General features: G+C 40.5%; 1 protein-coding gene across 2 annotated transcripts in view; it reads right to left on the reverse strand.

Moving 5' to 3' along the window:
- The window catches only part of LOC144018068 (AT-rich interactive domain-containing protein 3B-like), a 61815-nt gene that overhangs the window by 19799 nt on the left and 19600 nt on the right, over positions 1 to 22416 (reverse strand). For both annotated transcript variants that reach the window (XM_077520195.1, XM_077520194.1), the window contains exons 3-4: positions 11378 to 11452; positions 11046 to 11118 (exon numbers count right to left, since the gene is read on the reverse strand). In XM_077520195.1, the coding sequence (XP_077376321.1) occupies positions 11046 to 11118; positions 11378 to 11452 (148 nt within the window). The remainder of the gene's footprint in view (positions 1 to 11045; positions 11119 to 11377; positions 11453 to 22416) is intronic.

Here is a 22416-nt window from a genome sequence, read left to right on the forward strand (position 1 = left end):
GATAACTGCGGCGGCCACCTGTCAGACCGGTCAGATTGGCTCCGCGAGAGAAAATTACCCGCTTGAGCCAACAGACATCCAGATTGACGGATAGAGCCATCAGCTGACAAGCTTCTTTGCAGCGATCGATACGAGCGCTGGAAAAAGCGATACGCCTTTCAAAGAGGAGGACGGTATAGAGAGTGCGGGGGGGCGGGGGGAGGCGGGCAACTCATCCAAATTTGAAGCGCCATCGATGGTAATTGCTTTTGGCTTGCGGAAGGCGTGACAGCTGCTTGTTTATTTGCTCTCGCAGGATGTAACCGATGCAGAGAGGCTTCAAATTAGCTCCACAAATTCACTGTAAACGTTTGAATGAACTGAGATTTGGCGTCTTTGCAGAAAAATACAACTTAGGACCATTAAACAAACAAATGTGTATAATTGTTCTATTATTTCATAATTGGTTACAGTACAAACAAAAAGGCAGAAGACTATTGAACATGAGTGGGGGCAGAGTATGGTCTGCAGGCCACGTACAACCAACTTCATTTGCATTTTTATTTATTGATTACCCCACCCCCCCTAAATCAGACCCACCGAACATTGACATTATCAAGACTCCTGTAATATTGCATTCATTTATCCATATTCCCTAAAATTTGTTAATTAAATGCAACTATGTATTTTTTTTTTACATTTTCATTTGTCTCAGTAAATAACTGGTTAATTTATTTGGAACATGATTAACTGTAATTAAATGTTTAAAAAAATATTATATGGTCATTTTATTTTATTTTTTTAGAAAGAAGAAATAAGATCGACTAGGACGCACAAAAGAGTCTCAATGACCCATAACCGAAACTGAACAGGAAGTCCATTATTTTGGTTTGAAGCAGCCATTTTTGGGCTCCTCGTCCTCTAATTGGACCAAAATGAGCCCCAATCGGAAGCAAATCCCGAAGCATTATTGCTTACGGCATTTAGTGTGTGAGGAACATCCCTTCAAAGTTTGATGATTAGCAGCCAAAACCCATTTTTCTTTGACAGAAACGTGGTATCTGTGTCTTGTCTGCATATGGATACAGAGACCACACTAATCCATTATTTATACAACTAAAATATTTAAAATTTATTGAATTGATGGAGTTTCACCACCTTAAAATAATATGTAAAGCCCATCATAAAATTTGACCAATTAAAATGCTAATCAAATTCAAAAAAAAAAAAAGGCGGAGGGGGGGGGTGACTACAAGAATAGACTACAGAACAAAACAAGAACAATGTAAACTCAAGTCATTGAAACACTTGAAATCTGAGAAAAATGGCACAAACAGTGTCAGTGTTTGGAACAATCTGGATTACATAATCATCTCAGTCCATTCGTATTTTTAAAAATGTATAAAGCTCAATTATTAAACAAATATATATACAAGGCCATGGTCTTGAATCTTTTTGTTTGTGGCCATAATAGCACCTTGACTGCTTAATGTCATTCATTTTGTCTTATTACTATCATTATTATAGTTTCATTTTTGAATTTTATTTTATGATCAGGGGCCGATATCACAAGTTTGACTTCTTTTTGTCTCCTTTCAGTTCTTTTTTTTAAAGAATGAAATAAACATTTTGAATTGAAAAGTTGAATTGAATTATTTCGAGGATGGCTGGAAAATTTGAAAAGCAAAATAGCGTGATCACGATGAAACTTTATGGGCGTATCTCATTTTTCATCATCAACAAGCCCCAATCCAAAACACTAATTTAACAATCTTTTATTCCTCACGGCGCCGAATGTGGGCAGAGCCTGGCGTCAAAGGTTGAAAACGCCGTGACCTTTTCGTTATTTTTCCTCTACCTTTATTCATGAAAAAAAAAAAAAAAAAAAAAGAACAGTTTAACTTGCAGAACATAACCTGTTAATTGCATCCATCTAGCAGCGCACCCACACGCAACAAATCACAGCCAGTGAAGTGGCGTGGACAAACCCAAAGTCCATTCCTTCAAGTCAAGCATCTTGTTTTCCATTAGGGCCTCTTTTGCACTCAGGGCTCGGCTGCTGCTGCTGCTGCTGCTGCTGCTGCTGCTGCTGCTGCTGCTGCATGCGCGTCTAACACCGGTGGAAGTGAGCTCAGGCCTATTGTGCCGGCGTACGGCTCCTTTGGGGGCCGTAATGCGTTTGGTGCCATCCATCACAGGGGTGTGGAGGCCAGGAAGCGTTGCTTTAAGAGCGCACACAGGACACAGATGGAGGAGCAAGTGTGGTGGCGGGTGCGGCGATAGTACATCAGCCCCCTACCCCTCCTTTTCTTTTTTTTATCACTATACGATATGAAGTACAAAATAAACAGCAATCACTGGTTAATCAACAGTAATCAAGAGGAAAAATGCTTTTGTTATACTTTAATGCAAAATTAAAATTAATCCAATTAATCTATTGAATAATCGATAGATTCATTGATTCTAAAAATCAGCACTGCATTCTTACAAAATATCTAAAATTGGAATATTTTCTCCCCCTGTTATCTGCAATTTCTTTGCTCTCAAGTCACTACACACAAAAGAGTGTGTTTTAAGACTAAGATCAAATTCTGTGATTAATCAAATACTATAATTAATGAATAATTGATTAATATTGTTCTTGGAAATTCACGTGCTCCCTGGTCAAAACCGTCTTCAGCACAAATTTCTAGCTAGCATTTTAACATTCTTAAAAACACAATGTCAAAATGTTAGGTAAGGTAAATAAATAAATAAATAAATAAATACACCTATACAGTGTTAATATCTATAGATCAACCCATTTTTTATTATTTAAAAAAAAAGGAAACAACTGAAAACTTGAAAAAACATATTTAACGTTATTTCGGAATGTATTTAAAATGGCCTAATAAGTCAATCTTTAATGATCACTGAAATGAGGGGGGAAAAAAAGCCCAGCACTAAAAACATTTTTATCCTTCAACTGCGACAATAAAACTCCAATAAAACTCCAAACTAATTAAATGTAGATGGAAACGGTGATTTATCCTTTAAAAAAAACTTTTTTTGAATGTAGCACAGTTAGCGCACTCCCAACCTTTGCACTTCTTGACATTTTGAATGGTCACCGCTATATAGTGAAGAAAAGTAAGCAAGTGCAGTCTTGACTCATTTGCCTCTAATTAGATTTCGACATAGCGATGCTCCATTTGTTGCGAGTGTACAGTAAATCTTTACAAATATGCCTTACACATCCTTTTGCCCCTGACAAATCTTAATTGCCAAGTGTAAAAAAAAGAAGCTAATTGCCCTTAATGCAAAAGGTAAAAAAAGAAAACGTTTATTGTTGATAACAGATAGCGTTTAATGGGTGACAGTGAACTGCTCTGAATGAGAGTCTAATTACATTTCGTAAGTAAATCAGCTTAGCCTTTTAGAATGAATGAATATCGTTAAAAAGCCATAAAGAAGAAAAATGTGCACGGTTCATCCTCTGCTCCTTTTGTTTTGTGACATCTTGTTTGAAGTCTTGTGTGGCCATTAGCATGTCAGCACTTTCAATGGCAAACTTTTGCACAACTTTACTTTCTCAAGTCCAAAATGTTCCTGACAAAAATAGGTTCCGTGTGCCTCCACCAGTCTAAACCTGCCCTTCTGATTCATATTACATTTGTGGAATATGAATGGAGCAGCGAAACTCAACTCACCGGCGGCCATTTTGCTTTGTACTGCCACTTGCTGTTGATCGAAAATCGGTTTGCTCATATGATGTTTGTAGAGATAGACCGATACGGTTTTTTTCAGGGCCGATGCCAATTATTATATAGGAGGAGGCTGATAACCGATATTTGAAGCCAATATTCGTTTTCAGTTAAAAAAAAAAAAAAGTGGGGGTGATATTGGCATAAAAAAATGTTAAAATAAAAATGCCAATCTTGACTCTGTTGTAATGTCTTAAACCATGTTTGTTGAACAAGTTCTTTTATCTTAGACAATTGACATCCTTTTAAATTTCAAACAGAGTTCAGGGAGCTCCGAAGGTTACCAATATGTTTTAAAAAGTTAAATGGAAAATTAAGCCAGTAAACACCATAGCTCTCTACAGTTTTGTTGTTGTTTTTTTTTACAGTAAATTCTTCTCAAATTTAAAAATAACAATAAACAATTTCCTTGTTTTAATGCTGAAGAAAAGTAAATGGTTCAGAAGGTTCCCGAGGTCAGTAGCATCTCTTATAAAGTTAGCTGAAAATTTAAATAAATAGCTCCCTGAGATTAAAATGGCTTTAGATTTACCTTATATCGAATGTCAGATTTTAAAAAAAGGCCGACACCGAAATGCCCAACATCGGCTCCGATAATCAGCCTGGCCGTTCAAGCCATTCGTCACTGTGATGTCACTGTCAGTCGACAGCAAAGTTGTTTTTTTTCTTGGCAGTGTAGACAAAACAAGACACGTGAAGAATCAGGCGGCCGCAGTTATTTTTCGTGTAAGTGATGACCTCTTCGCCGGCAGGGCAAACCGGTCAGCAGCTTTTCCTTCTTCTTGTGCAACGTTAGTTACGGGCCGGGTGATTAAGAATCTCCCGGCTGGGCAGCTTAGAGATTTAAATCCCTTTACAGTATGGTCGTAATTAAAGATGGACAACGCAGGGCTTTGGAACAAATGGCAAAGGAGGAAAAAACAGGGGGAGGGGAGGGGATGTATGTGGGGTGGGGGGAAATCAGGAAAGGAAGCGGCACAAAGAGTAGCCTTGGTTGGCAAGAAGATTTGTATCTGACATGGCTAAGAATATAAAAACAAACACCATGAAAAGCACCATTTCCGTTGGTTTTGAGCAAAGACGACAGGCACCACGTCCCCCACCACTTGGTCGCATTCCCTCCCTAAAGGCTAGCTTGTAATTTGTCCGCCTGAAAGGGTGGAGTTGACCAAAAAGACAAATTATTTCCTCAACTGTATCAACGGAGAAGAAGCCACAAATCTCCAAAACTTTGATCCAAACAGGGGCGGCAGTTTGGGCGTCTCTCTTGGTGGCGTGATGAAAAAGTAGCGAGGCATCCGCCCATTTCCTGCGACGCTCTTCCAAGATGGACGTGTGATTATCTGTGTGTGTGTGTGTGTGTGTGTGTGTGTTTGGTCAGCTGACTAACTGTCTGACTGACAGACTGGCTTGGCTAAGTGCGCCTCCATTGACCTCCTCCCTTTTGTCACCTTGGCAGCCCGTCTCGATAGCACCCTTGTCCGCCGTCAACCTTTTCACGCTACCCGGCATACGACCGTCGGGCCCTTGTCTGCTGTCCGTCAAAGGGCTGGCCCATCGAAAAAAAAAAAAAAAAAAGGTTATCCCCCACTTGTTTGGAGATCATTAATCATGTTGTGTAGGACAGGAGGAGGCCCCTTAATCCAACCCCCAACCCCCAATACCAACACCTCCCCCCGGGCCTCAACCAAGCGGGCCAATGCCCTCCCCGCCCGCCCCTGTCCCCCATGGCGTTATCAAGTTTCACTGGTTGTAACTGTAGCACAATAAACAGAGGAGGGAGGAAGAGGGTGAAGACGGAAGGACAGACAAGGGAAGGAAAAATGTCATTTGCTTGTTGCGTTCAATTGGCGCGTGCAGTGTGAAAGGTGATTCACACGCTGCCAAACGGCACCCTGCGTCAGAAAAATATCTACAAATCTAGACAAAGTGCAATTTCTGCAGAAATGGCGCGGGAATGCTGAAAAGCTAAATGCTAAGATTTGAATGCACGTGCTTTTGAAGTAAACTGTGTGAAAATTACAAATGTTTAATTGTAGTTAAATGACAACTGAATAAAAAGAAAGCGAACTGCAAAGAAAGCGAACTGCAATCTGTTTAAAGTGGGATTTAATAATTTCAGAGAAATTCTAATCCATTTCCTGATATGATAGTCAGTTGAGCGAACTGGACTTGTTCAAATCCATGGCTAATGGCGTGTTTATTTTGGAAAGTGTCATTTGATGGTGAAATGTAACGTGCATTTAATCATTTCAGTGAGATTATAATCCATTTCCTGATCTGATAGTCAGTTGGTATCGAACCATTGAATGTACGTAGCATAACAGCCATGGATATATTTGCAACAGACAGTGTGAGGTGAGATTCGAACTTGCAATCTCCTGGTTACTGGACAATGCACAGCAGTATGAGACACCTGGCAATGATGATTAATTGCATGTATGGAAAGTGGGCGTGGAAAGCGGTACTTAGAAAAAGTTCAATGTCAGTCCCGTTGAAAATGAATGGGGAAAAGTTGATATTTAACGTTAAACTATGCAAATACTGTACCTAATGTGGACTCGGACGATATATACCCCGGGAGGCGTGAATTTTAGAAGCAAGTTGAAATTTGAACAGTGTAAATCGGAACTATTATGTGGGAGCTGTTTCACGGCAAAGTGAGAATAAAAATCACAATAATATGCGTGAACAGGGCAACTTTTCCAGAAGTAACAGGCAAAATGAGGCCGGAGAACCTTCCTCCTATTGTAGTTGCGCATTTGCGCCAAGTGCCCCGCCTGTTACCAGGGGGCCGGCATACATCCACGCTGGGAGACATGGTGGGGGGAGTGGAAATATAATGCATACACTGATCCCCCCCAGAGCCCATTCATGGCGTAATTGGTGTGGACGGAGCTCATGGTCTCAGGGTTACAGTTAGGGGACTTCCTCTAATGTCCTGCTGGGAGGTCACCGATTCCCACAATAGAAAGAGCAAAATGGATCTGGGGACGTCTTTACACAAAACACCACGACGTGTTTCAAAGCAAAAACATTTGAGTGCCAAATGGATGGAATCAAGTATTGTGTCCTTGGAAATGGAGCCAACATTTTCTCAACAGTATGCCTACGGCTAAACCGCTATCACTGCCACGTCCTCCCTGCACCTTGTAAGATGACTTCATGGCACGGTACGAAAGTGTCTCCTCCCAGAATAACTCTAAAGCGCAGATAACCCACCATGTGGTCCCTGCTAAGCCGAGACTACGGGTCCGATTAGGAGCGTAACGCGAGGATGTCTCCAGCCTTCATTACACCCCCGCCCCCGTCCACACTCGTGATTGCAGCCAAAATGTTCTGACTTTCTTTCTTGATGTCACGTGTCAGTAGGGTTCCGAGTTAATATAATAGTTTTGGAATTTTCAGTATACTTACTTTATATTTCTTTTTGAGGTTTGTTTTAAAATTGTGTTGTTTTAATTAGTTTTCAGAGGAGGTCTTTTTTTTTTAAATACTTTCTTTTAGATTAGCTTTTATTAGTTTTTGTTTAAAAAAAAAAACTTGTCTAAGTCTTACGTGCCAGATTAAGAAAACAGTATTATATAGTAATATTTTTAAAACACTTTAAACACAACCATCCGCAAATCAGGTACCGTATAACCGCATAATATTGCTTCTAAGTTAGATGCATCACAAGCCCAAAGTCTAAACTAAAAGATAGGATGGTCTCGCTATTTTTTTTGTTTTTTTTTAGGGGGGGGGGGGGGGGGGGGGGAGAATCCCTTTTAAAAATATATATATGACAAACTTTATATTCCAATTGAGATTAGGAGTGTAACACTAGGCTGTATCGAGACTTCATTACCTCCACCGCCTCTGCGTCTTCGTTATTGCGCTTCAACAAGAGGAGCTCTTGCTGTCTGTTCGGCGGCCATTAATCATCTCGAGTGGAAAACGCTAACAGGCAGTTGGCCGCATCACTCTTTGCACTTTCTTCCTGGCGATACGACAACAACCCTCCTCCATGACTACACGATTATGCCTTGTCATAGCAAGCAAAAAAAAGAAAAAAAGAAAAAAAGGTGTAATGGGCATGATGAAGGCATGTCATGCATCTTAAATGCTCCACTCCAGAAGCTCGGCAAACATGTTTAATGGCGTTTACGTGGACATTAGTGGCTGCGTCTTAGCTCAAGATAATGGACGACGGTCGAGAAGAAGATGGATGCTCTTCCTTTAGACAGTTAAAGCTCCTACATATCGGAATTTGAAAAACATTTCTGGGAAAAGCCATCGCGCATCAGCGTAACTGTGACGCATCGGTGGGCCAATTATCCATTTTATGTTGCGCTCATTTTTAAAAATGATTTATTTTAGCGGATTCCATAGTTCAATGTGAGTCCCCGCTGACATGCACTGCTGACAATAACAACGTAATTTGATGAATTTATGTACTACGAGGGAATTTACCTAAATCAGCTCCATTAAGGTACCAGATATCCTATAAAAATAGGGGGTGCAAGATTAGTCTGCGCCAGGGGTTTCCAAACTATGGCCCGAGGGCCATTTACGGCTCCCTGTTAATCTTTTTGCGGCCCGCAAATAAAATCAAATTTCTTGGCAACAAGAAAAAACGTTTGCAACATTAAAACTGTCTTTGCAGCCTTCAACGAACCCTGACGAAAAAAAAAAAAAAAAAACATTCGCTAAGTTTGCAAACACTCACAAGCCTTTGCCACTCAGTGAGATGAGCGATATCGCACAAAAAAATGTTTCCCAAAAATCAATTCCCCACACCCTGATTTTTTCCTGACTTTTTGCTATTAACAGATGATGAGTGCATAACGGATATGCTGTATCGGGTCCAACAAACCAAATACGTTTGCATTATTTCATTTCCTCACCCAATGAGAAAGAATCACAAAAAGGAATCTGTTCCATAAACAGCATTAATAATTGAATCGGAAAATTATTCTCAATTCCTATGTCGAGCGGGACTTAATAGGGAAATGCAGGTCACAAGGGGCACAACAGTTGAGAACCACTGCTTTAGATAACCTACTGCACAAATAAACAGCAAAAGTTACAGCAACAGTACAAGGAGAGAAAATGGGCAAAGGAATAAAGATCTGCTAGTGCAACAGGAATTGAACACATCTTTTTCTTTAAAAGATAGCAAGTCCATCAATGTTTTTTTCTTTATGCAAAGAGAGGATTTAAGGCAGCTGCTAAAATTCCTCAACCATTAACACATAAACAGACGCGCACACACGTCTGTTTTTAAGCGCAGGGGCAGGAAATGGGAATCCCTCGTAAGGTTTCCTTCCGTTTCTGCTTTCCTCTCGCAGCCTGGAGGCCCCCGGCGACGAATGAGGTGGGGGAAAAAAGCGCTCGGCCATTTGTCTCCAGCCATCAGCGGATTCCTCCGCTTGGCGAACATGCGCACAGATGTCAGTCAAAGTTTTTGGATGGCAGGGATTCTTAAGCATTTTTGTGACCATCTGGAGAAGCAATAGGCTTCAGTATGTTTGTTTTATTCATCGAATCATTCTTAAATGCCACAACATAGTTGATTGTAAATGACTTGGCAGCCCTCCAAGCTAGAGCCTGCGGTCCCCGGCGGGAACTCCTGGTTTAGAAAACAACAATAATGAACTAAACAGCAGCTCGAGTGCTCTTTCGCCCCCCCCCCCCCAAAAAAAAGCATAATAATCTCATCGCCGCATCTTTGAAGTAGAATCCAGAGGAGTGGTGACACATTGTAATGACAGAGCGCTTGCGCTTCTTCTGTTTTATTCTGACAAGTGTAAAAAAAAAACACACACACACACCAAAAGGAGAATCTCCCTGCACCTCCCCCTCCAAGTCACCACACAATTTGTTTCCCGGTGATTAAGACGCCACAGCAGAGGTCAGCCGAGTGCCTCTTCGCAGTTGAAATGATACACTGGCTGCATTAAAGTCACTTAGCTGCCGATATAGTCGCTCTTATCCCGCCCCAGGGCTGTTTAATGTTGCCCCTTCCACTGCGAGTGATGACGAGCATCATCACAGTCGATGCAATCAGGGAGGGAAAGAAAAAAAACTCTCATATTCTCTTTTCCCTTTGTCCATTATGGATGAGCACTCGGTTGGGCAGTGCTAATGTCTGCCACTGACTGACCCCTCCTCTTCTCCACTGCCAGGGAACTGGAGCCATGCTTAGCTACTGTAATTAGAAGTCTTCGCCTGGATTACACAATGTAAAATTGTCAAATTGCAGGAGAGTGACAACTTAAAATACCTTGATCCTCCTTATCCAATACAAGATGTAGACTCCAGCCATTTATACCAGTCCCTTTCAAACTGGCTTCAAAACAATAATAATAATTTAAAAAATACATTGAGTATTGAATTTGCTGCTGGCAGGTCGTCAATAAAGTTGTGACTAGTTGACTAATCTTTGGCAGGCCTAGTAGAAATGGCCTACAGTAAAAATAGTTTGATTTTTATTTATTTTTTTAAATCAACAAATACGCATGTGATAAAAAGAACAGTCCCCATTATTGTCCTTTTCATTATTTTCATTATTGTTAGATAATTACTAATATTGTACTATTACTACTGTTTGTAACAAGACCACAAACACGTTAGCAGTGCAAATGTTAGCATTTTAGCTAATGTGCCAAATTATTCCATGATCGTATTGGTGTGAGTAACGCGAGGTGGCACGGCGTGTCCAGCCAGTTATCTGTTGTCAGGCGATGTCTGCGTCAGGGTGATAGATCAGCACGTGTAAAGGGGTCAGCGGACAACAACTCCCGCCGTCTGCTGCTGACGCTAACAAGGGCCCTGACAGATTCCGTCCCTCCCTCTCAGCTTAATTCATCAACTCCCCAAACGAGGACTTAAAAAAACAACAAAAAAACAAAAAAAAACTACACCAGTCAGATGAGGGGGCTCACTGACATACGAGTGGAAACACCCATAAAGTTAAACTATACAATATGCTTAATTCGTTATCATCTGGGTAACCAACTAATCACACAAGAGCTCGCGACAAAACTTCACACGGGAAGGATTCAAGCTCAAATTCAAAGCTAGATTGAATAAGCAAAAATAAAGCATCTTCTGAATAAATGTGTTATTCTTGAGAAACTACTGTAATACTATTAAAACAATATATTTGTACATATTTGTAAAAATATATTTGTACAGATAAAATCCTCTTCCCACCATGTGTATCAAGTTCCAATTTGTGTCCTAAATGAAATGTACATTACATGACTTACTCCCTACAAAAAAAAAGCCTGGAGATTCCATTGAAATGTTCAAACTATAGTACAAATAAATGCAAAGTACCTCTTTTCTGCATGAAGGTAAAGAGATCATCCAAGAACTCCTTCCTTTTGGGGTCACTGTCCAGCTCGTACAACTGAAAAATAAGAGCCATTACTTGTAGTAATTCAGGCAAAACAAAAGAATACGTATCACGGATGACTTGGTTTGGATTACTCCATTTCCTGAACAAATGGTCACAACTAGCAGTGCCTAATGAAAGTGTGCTGTTTTTAACAGAGAAGGTGATGCCACAGTAGCGTCTGCTTCCTTTGATGCCATTTCAAGTTGAAACGACCCATTAGGCACCTTTAATTGGGGATTTTTTTATTTTTTTTTTAAACAAAATGTCGCACCTTGGCAAAGTCTCTGGAGGCCTCTCCTCTTCCTCTGCTACTGTCTCCTTCATCCGCCCAGCTTGCGCTTCCATTCTGCAAGAAATGGAGATAAACAACACAGATAAGCAATGTATAAACTATCTTTAGTATTAGTGATGATTTCGCCAACAAAAACTAATTTTTTTTTTTCAACACACGTTTTTCACCGGATTAACATTAGACTAGATTAAAACCCTCATTAATAAACCATAACTGGGACTAAATCAGTCTGCATTTTCATCGACTAAGACTGAAGATGAGACAAAAATGTCCTTCACTTAATAAAAACTGGACTTAACATCTATGGACATTTTAGTTCATGAACAAAAATGAGACGAAAATTACATGATTTTGTAAAATCTTGTCTCTGCTAAATTCAGGGTGAACGTTGACAGTTTTTGTTGACTAAAACTAGACGAATAAAATGACGTTTTCTTGGACTAAAATAAGGACTGAAATGTTAGATTTATAGTCGACTCAAAATGGACTGAATAAAAATGGGATGAGGTTGACTAACTGTGATTAAATACTAACAAGCGTGACTGAAATTGGACTAAAACGGACTAAATTTTAAAATGGCAGACAAAATTAACACTATGCTGCTGAACCTCCAAAATAAACACCAAAAAAATGAGGCCAGAAAATGAAAATCCTCTCTAGTTTGAGTTTTTTGATTTTGTGAGATAAATGTGCCACATTCTCCAATGCACATTTCCGCTGGTTGGGCGTGAGAGACCTCTGGAGTTATTGTGCCCCTGAGCTCCCGTGCTCCCCCCCCCCCCCCCCAGCAGCAACTACTTCTTTCTTGACCATCAAACATCTCCATTTGACCGAAACCATCTGCATCTGCGCCCTAAACCCCCACCCCACCCGCCCCCTGTCTTCCGACCCAGCTGGATACGAGCCCCCCCCCCCTCCTCCAAATCCTTCAATCTTAATGCAGCTGTGATGGGTGTCCCAAGTTCATGGAGTGTAGCTAGGCTGTCAGGAAAGGGCAGCCTGGTCAACAGCTTTTACCAACACACACATACGTGCAGTGACGGTGACGGTGGCTGTGTTTGTGGGTTTGGGGGGGGCGGTTGCAAAAGGCCCCACAAGACGGGAAGGAAGGAAAATAGGGGCAGAGAGGGGTGCACGGTATGCGGCGAGCAGGAATGTCTCCTTCAAGACAAAAGCTATAAAAGCATCAGGAATCACAACAAGATCCTTTTGGAGCAAGTTAGGAAGCAGGGCGGCTGCTGGTGGGGGGGTGGGGGTCCGACATTAACAGCTCCAGCTCAGGGCTCTCATTTCAAACAGGAGCCCAGTGGTCAATGAAAATTACAGGGCCTGAATCGGAGGGCCCGTGGGCCAAAAAGGTTGCAAGTAGTGATTTTCACACAAAATGCTTGTAAATATTTAGGCCATGGAAACAAATATGGTGGAAAAGATGCCTCAGCATGGTGGGTGGGGGGGATTCTGGATGTAAATTTTATTCACTTTTATACTTACAAATGTTTGTTCTTGTTTTACTTATCTTATTCTTTAATGCATGACCAATTTCTGTTCCATGTACAACACTTTGTATATAGCAATGCTTCTTTTAAAGTGTTTTCTAAATAAAGTTGAGTTGAGTACTAGTAATTAAAAAAATAAATAAATAAATCAGTTGTCTTTCATAAAGGACTACAGAATTAAGTGAACAATTACGGTTGATATGCTAAAATGGGATGAGGTTGACTAACTGATTTGGACCAATTCCAATTAAAAAATGGCTCCAAATGATTACTGGATTATTAAAATAGTTGTCGATTCATTTTGACAGCTCTACCTCATGCTAGCACTGATGCTACCACCCTTCTCAGTTGCTCGCACCCCCCCCTTTTTTTTTTTTAAATAATAATCTAAATATCTTAACAGGTCCCTTTTTTTAAATCATATTTAAGTAACCTTTACTTTCCTTTTATTGGGTTTGCAAGAGGGTAACTCGGGTATGTGCCCCTTTTTCGCATGACTAAAAACACGCATAAATGATCACCAGGACACATGTACTTCGCGGGGAAATGACTTTTTTGGGCATGTTGAAACCCACAAAAGGCAATTTTGTCCTAATTTTCATAAATTCAATATCAGCCCCAGACATGAGAATGACTCCTCCCCTCCTGTTGGTTTCCACTTATCTATAGTATGCCAGTGAAACATGCCAGAGGATCATCATGTGAAGGTAAATACACCCTATAGTACATTTGGAGAACATACAGACCTTTGCACAGCCGTCTGTCCACACGTCTGTTAACCTTTAGCCATTATAAACGACTATAACAGGAGATAAATCAGCTCGCTGGCTGGCTACGTATAATCTCGCATCCTGGGTGGGGGGTGGACAGGATATTCAACTGCCCAAAGTTGAACAAAGTAATCTCGCTGATAAACACAAACAAGAGGGGAGATTTCCCAACTTCCAAAAACAACACTGATACTCACTGTTATTTGCAGCTCTTGGTTTCATTCTCTTTTTTGGGGGGGGTCATTGTTACACAACCCGCTTTAATAGTTTGACCATCTGCCCTGTACATAACAATGATTACATATCCCCACTCTTTTTCACCCTCTCATCCATTGACAGCCAGTCCTTCAAGGCAACCGCTTGAGCCTCTAAAGTGGTTGAACTGCACTTTATACAACCTGCGAACCACCAAGTGACATTTAAATAACTGCCGTATCTCAACCTAAAGATATGTGACCCAAGCTCACATAAAACTCTCCAATCGAAGTCTAAGGAGAAACGCATGCTTGGAGTTGACCACAACGGATCCCCCGCTTGGCATGATTTACATTCCAGATACAGGAAACTATGTCATACTATCGTTAAAATGGAAGACAGAGATACATTTTTTAAGACATAACCAAGAGGATACCTTAATATGGCTATAAAATACGAACACGATCCAGATGGTAGGAGTTATGCTGTAACCTCAAAATAACTCAAAATCCAAAGAAAAACATTAATACCAATGATAATTAAGCACGTGATAATCAATACCTTGTACAAAAATCCATCCATGATACCTGACGATATCAAACTTAGGACACCGTATGTATGTATGTATGCAACAATAACTAACTTAATCTACCTAAATGACAGGAAAACTTACAGAAAATTAAATAATTTCCCGCTAATATTTACATAATTGAATGAAAGTGTTATCATTGCTGTCAAACCACAACAAAAAGCGAGGATTTTTGTTGGCAGCAGCTTGGTTAAGTTGTATTACAATATTACAGTATTTTTCCAATAATAGTAATACTACCTAATATGTATGCAACTGAAGGGAAAAAAACAATACTTTTCTCTCATATTACCAAATAATCAAAACATCGTCACTTTTATTTAAAAGTTTTGTTTTGGATAAAAGTGGAATACAAAAAAAATACAGTGCACATGCTTTTTGGTGGACAGTGGCATTAAAAACAGGCTTGCCACTAAGTTTAAAAATAATAATAATAATAATAATATATATATATATATATATATATATATATATATATATATATATTCAAAATTCCACAAATGTCACCTTGCCACATGGTGGAAAGTTGGAAACATGGATTTTATTATCGCGTACTATCTCCATCGGTTTGAGCAAGATCTAACTTTGACATTGACCTGGTGGACATGCATATTTTTAACTCTACCACAGCGGTCTCCAACCTTTTTTCCACCGGGGAGCTGGTTCATGATAGAGTGGTACCAGTTCTGTGGACCAGTTTGGTGTTTGTGGACCACGGCACTACTGGAATGCATAATTGAACTGTTTTCATAATTTCAGTGCAGTCATGTCTTACCAAATGTGTAATCTGTAACACTCACTGACTGTCGTAGCTTGAAATGCTAACAACTTGAGAATGTGGAACGGGCTATTGCTTGTTCGCGGGTTTTGACCATGTTAGCGGGGAATACAAACGTGTTGACACAACAAAACAGTAGCCGGTCCACAGGCTTCGCGGGTCCTGACTTTAACCCAGCACAAAGTCTAACAACTCGCTGCCCTCCACGGGACGTTGGCAAAGAGCTTCATGCTCCACATTTTAAAAATGTATTAAATGGCTACCAAACTCACTTCCAAGACTGAAAAATCTCACTAAAACACTTCACCCAAAGTATGATGTGCTTGGCCGCAATTTTTACTAAACAACTAGGAAGCTGGGCCTTGAGAGGGTCCACTCCCCGTCAACGGCAGACATGTTGGCTCTTGACGAAAGACTGTGGTGAAAAACAGGAATGTTAACGCTTCACGTCACCTATGTCAGTGGCCACCTTAACCTGACTAAAAAGTCAGGTTAAGGTGGCCACTGACATTTTCACTCATCGTGATCAGTCACCTTAACACCTCGTGCTCAAATTACATCTTAAAAGTGCAACCTTAGCAAGGACGCACTAAGGTTTCCATCTTAAAGCGTTTGTATGCAAATAGTTGTTTTGGAAAATTTGAATGGCTTCAAGTTCAGGAAAATCTATTGTTAAATAAATCACTTTGTTGCCATTGTCATTGCTTTCATGGATCGGCATTGGCATTGCTTTAGTATTTTGTCGAAAAAGTACGACGACTGGAGTCTTTTTTTTTTTTTTTTTTTTGGGCAGGTGTGGTGAATTTGTGACGATATCTCAAATATTGCAATAAATCGTGATACTTTGTCTTCCGACCGATTATCGATACGCCTATGCAAGTATTGCGATTTTTGTCGTTAATATACAGCCACTGTAACGGCTCCATTGTTCATTACTTATTGAGCAATTACTTGGCGGGTGCATCATAAGAGTGGCGGGTAAATGGACGGAACTCTTCAGGTGAAGAAGACTCATCAGCTTACTTTTAGTTGCGGAAGACATTTATCTGTCCGGCAACTGACTCACTTTTGCATACATTTCTATGAAAACTGTGTATTATATCTTCAATTTTAACATTTTAAAACATATTTTATGTTTTCACTTTTTTGAAGCACACAATTTCTGAGGAATTTTAATACTGATTTAATATTTAAGCAATTTTATTAGTTTACTATTGCAATGTTACACAAAAACAAAATTGTGTCACAGTTTATAAAATGAAACAATTGACTATGTAACTGACTGACATGATGCGTGACAACAGTCTTTAACAAAGACACAAATTTGTTGACAGAACGTGGTCTCTGTTGAGACATTTGTATTTGTTTAAAAAAAATAAAAATACGCTAAAGTACTCAGTGTGAAGAAGACACCAGTTTTAATATTGAGTTTCAGTGATGGTACGAAAAGAAACGATTTTCTCTGTGAAAAAACATCAGTTTATGTCTTGAGTAGTTTTATTGTGGATTAATTACCTGACCAATATATCGATAATCACGGTATCATCATATTGTGAGATAATCATTACCATGAGCCTTGTATCGCATATCGTATCGTATCGAATCGAATCGTGAGCTACCCAGAGGCTCCCACCTCTAAGTTTGAATGTGATTGGCTAAATCTGGACAGTCAAATCCAAAATTGTAAGGGGGTGTGTGCACTTGTGCAATTATATTAACTCACAATTTTTTTCTTTTCCTTTTGCATAGGTTAGAGGTCAATTATGGAGTTTTGAAATGATTTAGCTTGGTCTCATTTTGCCTTTTAAAAAAATGTGACATTTAAAAAGGGAAGTGGAGACTTCTTAAAACCACTATAAGTCCAAAATTGGAATGTTAAGTGGTGGCAGTAAGGTCAAGAATAGAAAAGTATTTCGTTGGCTGGCCTAATCACATTATGGACATACGTGACTGACTGGCGCGGCACCAAATCAGGACTGAGAAGTGAGCAGTTGCTGCTGGCTGCGTTTATGGAGGAGGGACGAAATAAAGACTCCAAACTTCCCTTGTAGCTTATACCAATGGCGCACAATTTGCAGTGATTGGTGGGGCTTGTAAAACCGGTTTAACTATCCGTTGAGACTCAAACACGGGGTGTTAATTTTGGCATTAATGTGGCCTTCCCTGCATATCGCTCCATCTCCATTTTTGCAAATCCCGTCGACTTGAGAGGGCTGATTCGTAGCTGGAGGGCAATTCTAACGCAGCCATTGCACAAAAAAAGATTGTGTGAGGTCTTCAGGCACCATTTTAGGCAGGCGTGCAGGAACAGGAAGGGTTCGTGGCGGCTGCTGCTGCTGGTACTTGGGGAATGGGGCGAGGGGGGGTGGTCATCGATTGCTCAGGATGTTGACAGCACTTCTCCAATTTGATAGTGCGGCTGTTATTACTCAACTCAACTCAACTTTATTTATAAAGCGCTTTAAGAACAGGCATTGCTGTATACAAAGTGCTGTACATAAACATCAGTTTTGCAGTAAAAAATTACTATTTTTTTTTTACAATTATGCTGATTTTGTAATTGTGAAGTCTAATAATTGAAATTGTAATTGAATTTCGATTAATTGAACAGACCTCGTTAGTGCAATTGGAAATCATCTCCTGTTTTTGTGTAATTCATGGGTGGAAATTTGGATATCCAATTAACATAAGCAAACAACAACTGATTGATTAAATCAATTATTAAAATAATTGTCAGTGACCAGCTCTAAAATTGTGTTCGATATTGGCCAATCACAGTCCTGGAGGATCGGTATCGGAATGGGCAGCATAAAAACCTGTCACAAAAACAAACGCCTGTCACAAATTGGTGCCAAGTTAGCCGAAGGCCAATCACCGAACCTGCGCTCGTCTCGCTTGGAGCCTCCGTCACTCTTGAGTCCCCTGGGCCATAACCATTGAACGTTGTTTGGGGGAGGAGTTGGAAATCAATAACCAAGCCACCCCCCGGCACCATCCCTGCCCCTTCCGGATGCAATTTCACAGCGCATGTCAATACTCATCATCCTCAGTCATATGCTGTGTATGGGGAAGCTGACAGGAGGGCGGGACTACAGTTAACCGATATTGTGACACTCGTTTGCTACATTCAGAGAGCTTTGAGCAGATTTGGCACTCGACCATCTCGCCCGAGCAGATTTAAAAAAAAAAAAGTCTGCCCAGTGTGTGATTTTTTTTACACAGACATTCCGACGCAGGAGTGCGACGGCATGGCACCACTTACTTGATCGTCCTGGAAATTGGTCTTCCCAGCTGGAAATCACTGCGTAAAATGAAGTTATGATAAGCAGAATATGACCTACATCTGAGTTTTTGGACTTTGTTCTTTTTCGTCGTACGCTTGTCAACCCATGAGAGGAAGGGTTTATTAACTTGGTCAGTTTCTCTCTGGTTCTGCGTGCTCTCACGGGGGGGAGGGGTTATATCTACCATGTAAGATGGCTCACTGCTCTTTTTGGTAGCAAGAATGTTTGGTTTAAAGAGTTGTGCAAGTCGATAAGCAATAATTCTATGGACAATTTACAAGGCTTGAGAAGTCCAGCAAACAGCTTTGGTTGGTATGACAACGATGTCATCATGTTATTAAGTGATGCTATAAAATTGCCGGTCGAATTGAGGGCACAATTCAAATGCATAATCATTAGAGGCCTGTCACGATTATTATGTTGACTTAATGTTTGATGTATAAAAAGGACAATAGTTATTTTTCCGGACAGGATAAATTGTCACTGACATGCACATTTGCTTACATATTGAATGTCATCAACATTCCTGAAACTCCAACCTTGTGAAGGCGGCACTCGAGTCGCGTGCATACATTGCACCAACGGCATTGAAGCAAAGAGAAAGAGGAAGAATTCACGTACTCAAAAGCTGTTTTCCAAAGACTGTAGTTGAAAAACTACAAAACCTTTCAGATACTAACAGTTGCTATGAGTTTCAAGAAATACATGAACCTGCATACAACCTGCAATGTCAGTACTCCCCCAAAAGGCTCCATCGGTATGGTATCGGCCGATACTGTAAAGCTGGGTATCGGAATCGGTATCGGGGGGCGAGAAAACAGTATCAGAACAACACTAGTAATGAGAGTCCTCCTCTCATTCCACATTTCCACTTCTTTTTTAGCCTGTCAAAACAGTGCAGAGATTGGGGGGGTGTTGAGCAGACCCTGCCAATAACAAGGCGCTGCAAATAAATCTGGAAAGCAGCCAGAAATGGCGAGCCACAGTGAGGAGACATAAGACAAATATATGATAAGATTTGTCTGTTTGGTTTCATTGAAAAGCACTTGCGAATTCTTGTTACCCCGGCTGTATATTTTGGGGGGTATGTGCTGCTTAGTGCATACACGCCATTGCTTGTAATTCAACGCCAAGTCCCAAAGTTGCGTATTTGGCTCTGTGCCGAGTCACACAGGTCAGCAATTTGTCAAGGTGAGGCGATATGCAGATGTACTGGAATTACAGGAATCTGCTGACACCGAGTCATTGCTAACTTTATTGGTAGGCGACAATTTGTTGGGGGGAAAAAAAAAAAATTATATGGAATGGGGTGAAGGGTTATCCCGCCAAATTTTATGCCATCAGTCAGATCAGATTCAGAAGCCCCTTTTAACACTTTTTTTTTTTTTTTTTTTTTAGTATCAGAGCTCTAAGAGTGGCTAGCAGAAGGCACCAATTTAGTTTGGGGTTCATTTTACCCATTTGGCAGTAATAATAAAGACATTTTTACAATACTTAAATTTTTCTGGGGGATGAAAATGTCAACCCAACAAATATCGACTTTGGAAGGTAGAATAAGATCCTTAAATAGCAGAAGCAACGTAATTGGGAAGGGAGGTCCAGGTTTGTCCACCAACTATCACTCTCTTTGGAGGTAGTATGAAAAGTCATTTTCACACTGCTGATCAATAAACGTACAAAATCTGAACTTTATAAGGCTCCACGAGCCCGATATTGCCCCGCTGGTCATCTGCCGAGCGAACAAGATGCAGTCAGTGTAAAATAGGATCTGCGAGTCAGCCGGGAGAAAGCGCAACGTGCCTCCCTCCTCTCAGCGTGAGCGTACAAATGAGCATTGTGGAGCCATGATCTTCTAATCCAAATAATTGGGGCCTTGATCCCTCAGCGGGGCGCCGCGATTCGTTTATCGGGCCTCTCGGGCAGCCGAGGAAGTGGCTGCATCGGCCGGGGGTGTTGGTGGGGGATGCCGTCCTAACAAGTGATCTCATGGTGAGCGGGCAACAAAAGGCTCAAGCTAATTATGAATCCTCGTGCGGGCGCGAGGGAAGTATAAATCCCATCGCCACTCCGAAACATATGGCCATGTCCGTACTTCTCGTTCTCTCATTGAGAATGATGCAGCACAAACAGAGTGGTGAGCAAAGAACAACACCCTGGGGAATGTCTCAATCCAATCCTGTTTGTGCCTTTAAAAAAATAAATAAAAAAAAAGGGATTTCTGCCTTTTTAGAGCTAAAAGACAAAGTGGTGGGACGAGGGGGTCTGAACGTCCAGGGGCCGGGCGTGTTCCTACCTGTCCGGGCCCCGCTTAGTGTAGCACTTCTAAAGCAGACCTCTGAAAAACAAGCCTCTGGGCGAGACCACCTCGACCCTCCATTAATCACTCCAATTACAAACCACCACAAAAAGAGAATTGGGGGTGGGTGATTACCAAAAGCAAAGAATAGAATGACAAAATAGGTGAAAGAATTACACTCCAACAACACAATCTTAGGGGATTGGGAATATATACATTCTACAAAAAATGTGATTTTCTGTCAAAATGATTCCTGTATATACAGACCTGTAAAATAAATAAACAAATAAAAATACTGCAAATGGTGTAGTTTGAATTAGGGATTGGAACTGTGGGGAGGATGGCAATATTTAAAAAAAAAAAGAAAAAGGTCACGATACTGCAAAAAAAAAAAAAAAAAAAAAAAAAGAGCTTATACTAAAAAAATAAAAAAATAATTAAAAAAAATAAAAATTGTGCTTTTGTACATAACAATGCATTATAAACCACCTACAATTTCGAATAATACTTCATATTAAGACACGTGCATGCTAATGCACGCACACGTTAAATTCCACCACATATTGACTCAATTCACAAGCATATTACATTCGCCATCTGACGATTAGTGTGGATTTTAAATGTAGATGGGCCAAAACATGCCAAATGAAAATTATTAAACTGCACTAAAAAATAAAAATAAAAAAAATAAAAAAAACTAACCACCAGGGAGTGCTAGAACTGCACAAATGGAAATCAACTTGACATTTTTAAAAGATGTGCTTGTTTGAATATCCTGAGATGACAAAGATGAGAATAGTGCGTCAGTTTTAACATCCCGATATCACGTTATCGTTACATCTCTAGTTTGAATGCCAGACGAGTAGTTGCCAATTACTATCTAGTGCATTTTTATAAAGTTTCTCAGAGGTAGGTTAAAAAAAAATAAATAGGGGAGTTAGGGGAGTAAGACAATGGCCAGGTGTTGAAAGGTGAGGTGAACAGATGCATTTCGACGAGTGATTTCAATGATGGAAGGTCGGTGCAGTGTTTTAGGTGCGCTCCAGAGGAAAGGGACAGCAATGGAATGGAAGAAGGCTCTATGTTTGGTTTGTGGTACGGAGATACAGTTTGTGATGGGAAAGCGGAGCGGGTCTGTGAGGTAGGAGGCGGCTTGGTTGTACATGGAGGGTTTCATTGGGTGAGTATAGGACGACTTTGAACTGAATTTGTCCGGGAATGGACAGTGATGAAGGCATTTCGTTAAGCGCAGAAGATTTTGGACCGCTCTGCTGCAGAATCTCAGCTTGAGGTCACAAACTGAAGAACAAAACAGCCTCCTACGCAATTTTCCGGTAAAGAGCAGAAATCAGAATTTGCCACTGTAGAAACTTCCGGACCCCCTTGAAGTCTATTTGTCCGTTTTGAGTTAAAAATGGTTGCATGAAATGAGCCGGATTGGACTAGAAAGGACTTAGTTTTACGGGACCACATTGGAAATGAAGTGTATATGTCTGGTTTGAACATAAACAGAGCTGAAAGCTGGTCTTCATTAACCCGGATGGGGGGCGGGAGGTGACACAATACTGTTGAAACATGCAGATAAATCTCTTTTTTTTCCCTTTTTCTTC

The sequence above is a fragment of the Festucalex cinctus genome, chromosome 4 (genome assembly GCF_051991245.1).
Source record: "Festucalex cinctus isolate MCC-2025b chromosome 4, RoL_Fcin_1.0, whole genome shotgun sequence".
In the NCBI taxonomy this organism is placed as follows: Eukaryota; Metazoa; Chordata; class Actinopteri; order Syngnathiformes; family Syngnathidae; genus Festucalex; species Festucalex cinctus.